The sequence below is a fragment of the Oryzias melastigma genome, linkage group LG8, assembly GCF_002922805.2.
Source record: "Oryzias melastigma strain HK-1 linkage group LG8, ASM292280v2, whole genome shotgun sequence".
Taxonomy (NCBI): Eukaryota; Metazoa; Chordata; class Actinopteri; order Beloniformes; family Adrianichthyidae; genus Oryzias; species Oryzias melastigma.
Genome location: NC_050519.1, coordinates 15,336,460 through 15,339,847, shown reverse-complemented (window position 1 = coordinate 15,339,847; position 3,388 = coordinate 15,336,460). Strand labels below are relative to the sequence as shown.

Genomic DNA, 3,388 nt, shown 5'->3' with positions numbered 1-3,388 from the left:
ACTGTCATTCTTATTTAATTAATATGGAGATAAAGTGTTCATCTAATCATATATATCACAGAAAGTAAGTGCAATTATGTTTGGTGTTTTATTTTTTCCTTGTTTAGCACTCCTTGACAATAAATAGTAGGCCTGTTCAAAAACCTTTATTAAGATTTTTTTTCCCAGTTAATTTTCTTTAAATTTTTGCTTTTGCTGTAAAAAATGTATTTTGAATAGTGCTACATAAATAAAGATTGATTTGAATTAAGTGGTACCAAGCTTGCCCTGCGACAGACTGGCGACCTGTCCAGGGTGAACCCTGCCTTCGCCCATCAGTAGCCGGGATAGGCTCCGGCACCCCCGCGACCCTGAAAGGGACGAAGCGGTCAAGAAGATGGATGGATGGATGGTACCAAGCTTTTTCTCTTATTTATTTTAACTTACATTTCAAAAGTCACAAACTTTAGGGCAAATATAATCCCCAAAAGTAATACAATTTAGTAAAAAAGAAAAGAAAAAAAAACAAATATTTAATGTAAACAGAAACACAACCTGTGTGTCTATAGCTTTATTGCTTAACATTTTTTAAGGTACTTACATAATAAATTAAAGTCATTATCAAAAAACAAAACATTGGATCTCAGTTTCAAAAAGTAAAACTATATAAAGTCAATCAAATAAATGCTTCCAAAAATATTAACCAAATTACAATTATGGGAGATTTTTCTTGGTTTCTTTACAGATTTCACACAATAGGCATACATTATCTAGAATATTAAATCCTATTTTTCAAAATAATTTGCATTAATATATTTTAATTGCAGTAAAATGAAAGAAAAAAAAACATTTGGGGAACCAATGAATCTGTAATAAAAGAAGACATTTGTAAAGAAGAAGCATTCGAGGTCTGAGTTTACATGTTGAGAAACAGCGACCCCGCGTGGTCCCGCGCGCTGAACGGCACGCGCTCGGTCGAAGTCAGTTGGTGAGGAAAAATGGTGGCCAGCGCTCGAGTGCAAAAGCTGCTCCGACGATACAAACTAGCGATTGCAGCCGCACTAACTATCCTCCTCATCCAAGGGCTGGTGGTATGGAGTCTAAGAAGTTTAGAAGAAGGAGAAGCAGAGGTAAGAAAGTGTCCAGGTGTTTATTTATTGTACGACTGCGGTTTTTGGTTGGGTTTAATTGTGGCGCTAACTGCTAGCACCTAGCTAGTTATTATACTGGAAGGCTAGCAGGTTTTAGCCTTTAGCAACACTAGAGTGCAGCTCCAGAGTGTGTACCAGACCAGCCCCTGACTTTCCAACTATGCCTGTTTATTTATTTTATTATACATTTTTAACAACTTAGGGAAAAGAGCCATTTGTCTAACACTTAAAACAAGGCAATAACATTGTTTATTATGCTTAGGAAACGATGCAGTCATTTGTTTTCAAAAACTGAGTTGAAAACTTACTGAAATTGCCAAACTCACAAGTTGTATATGAGTTATAACCATTTTTCCCGTTCAGAAGTTAAAATTACATTTATAAATGATCGCACCAATGTATTTATATGTTTTATAACCACCATTTGGCTTTTCTCGACGTGGCAGCTGCTGTTTTTTAGGGCACGTTTTAACCTGGGATCATGTCTCAGGGATACCCTGAAGTTTGGCAGTGGAATGTCTCTTTTCAACCATTGAAACTAAGACAAAAGCCAAGTGTTTAGCTGAAACTGTATCCCCGTGGCGGTCTCGCACACCTGGAGTGCACTGTCTTGAGGCTGCAGCTTATCCATTTCACCTCCTAAAGAAGCTCAGGTGAGCTTTTACCAGATGTCAGCTGTAGCAGGATTACAAGCCCAAACGTTAGATGGGGGACTCTGTTCAGGTGTTGATCAGACAGTCCTCTCTGGTGTTTGTACCTCCAGGTTTTGGAGCAGGGTGGAAAGAGATGTGTAAGAGAAAAGAAAAATAATGATCTGTATTTTGAGGACAGGAGCTTCCCTGAATCCACCAAAGGGATTTATTTTTGCAGATCGCTTCAGTTTAAAGGAGGCTAATCAGTGAACTCAAATCTCAGGTGCCTGGCTCTTCCTCAGACAGATTTACACACTTGCTGCTGACCTAGATTTAGCACTTTATTCCCTGGAAGCAGTTATGGGACATGTTTTCAATTTCCTTCCTTGGTTCTAATAGTTCACTGCGACTTAACCTAATACATTCATGCTTAAAATACTTATGATCAATCCGATCATCTTTTGATGTGTTTTAAAAGTCACAATTTTGCAATTTTTTTTTGATAAAATCGAAAAATTCTGTGTAGTTTTTTAGGACATCGTTTCTGCAGAGCAGCAGGAGTTTATTCAAAATTTCACCTCTATGTTGTGGGCATGACTGTCGATGTGGAGCAAGCTCACCCTGACTTCCCATCATCCATTTGTTTACTTGCTCTCCCTCTAGCTTACTGCCCCTCGCACCCCCCAATCTAAAGTTACTGATTAAACAAAAATGACGACGTCGGAGCTATCTAGCCCTAAAGTTTTCAGCCAGATGGCAGCTTGGACGAGGAAAACAAAGACATACATGCATTTGATCATCTACAAGTGGACACATGAGAATGAAGTGGAGTAGGGAGCTTGTGGCTTGCCGTAGAAACTTGTACGTTTCAATTACAACATTTTCAGACCTTTTTTTTTGCTCCTGATTCACAGCAATTAAAAAAAATACTCAGAAATGTAGTCTTATTCTTAAGTCCTTCAATATATGTCTTCTATCATTAGAAATAGGCTACAAGAACATGTTAAAAGCAGCCTTTTTTTATCAGTGTTAAAAATGAGTAACTTATAAAACGGTAATGGAGATTCACTAAACCTGCTGCTGACATATTTGTTTTTGACTAAGGTTTTGGAGTTTAAATTGTTTATAAAAAGGTAAAAAAAAATCTAATGGTTTGTTCAATACATTTTATGTGATTAACAGATGTCGTCAAGCATATAGATGTCAAGACAGGAACTTTGCATGTCGCTATACTTGCAGATGCAGGAAATTAACATATTTTTGAAAATGCTAATGAATTATCCCATCAAGTGTGCTTTTTTTTAATGCTTAGTATTTGCTTTGCATCTTTTATAATTAGTGGCTTGCTGCGCATGTGTGAACGCCATCACATGTTTTATGTATAATCTCCTGCGACATGTGAAAAGAGTCTAGCGAAGGCAGACGACGACAGCTCTGTCATCCTTGTACCACCCTGCGCTTTCCCGCCCTCCCCTGCAGAGCTGAGAGGCTTCTGCCGCCGCCGCTGCTGATTCCCTCTTCAGCAGATGGTGACGGCGATATGATTTCACTCGACTTTTAATTGGAAAGTAAAGACGCTGCCTAGCTTGACTTTGATTCAGGACATTTTTGACACGATGGTCTTAA

The 3,388-nt window shown here is 38.2% G+C and overlaps 1 protein-coding gene across 1 annotated transcript in view; it reads left to right on the top strand.

Annotated features, from left to right (window-relative positions):
• The first annotated feature begins 773 nt into the window (after positions 1-773).
• xylt2 (xylosyltransferase II) overlaps positions 774-3,388 on the top strand; it is a 12,747-nt gene continuing 10,132 nt past the window's right edge. The window contains exon 1 of the mRNA XM_024272523.2: positions 774-1,109. Within this exon, the coding sequence (XP_024128291.1) occupies positions 978-1,109 (132 nt within the window). The 5' untranslated portion in view covers positions 774-977. The remainder of the gene's footprint in view (positions 1,110-3,388) is intronic.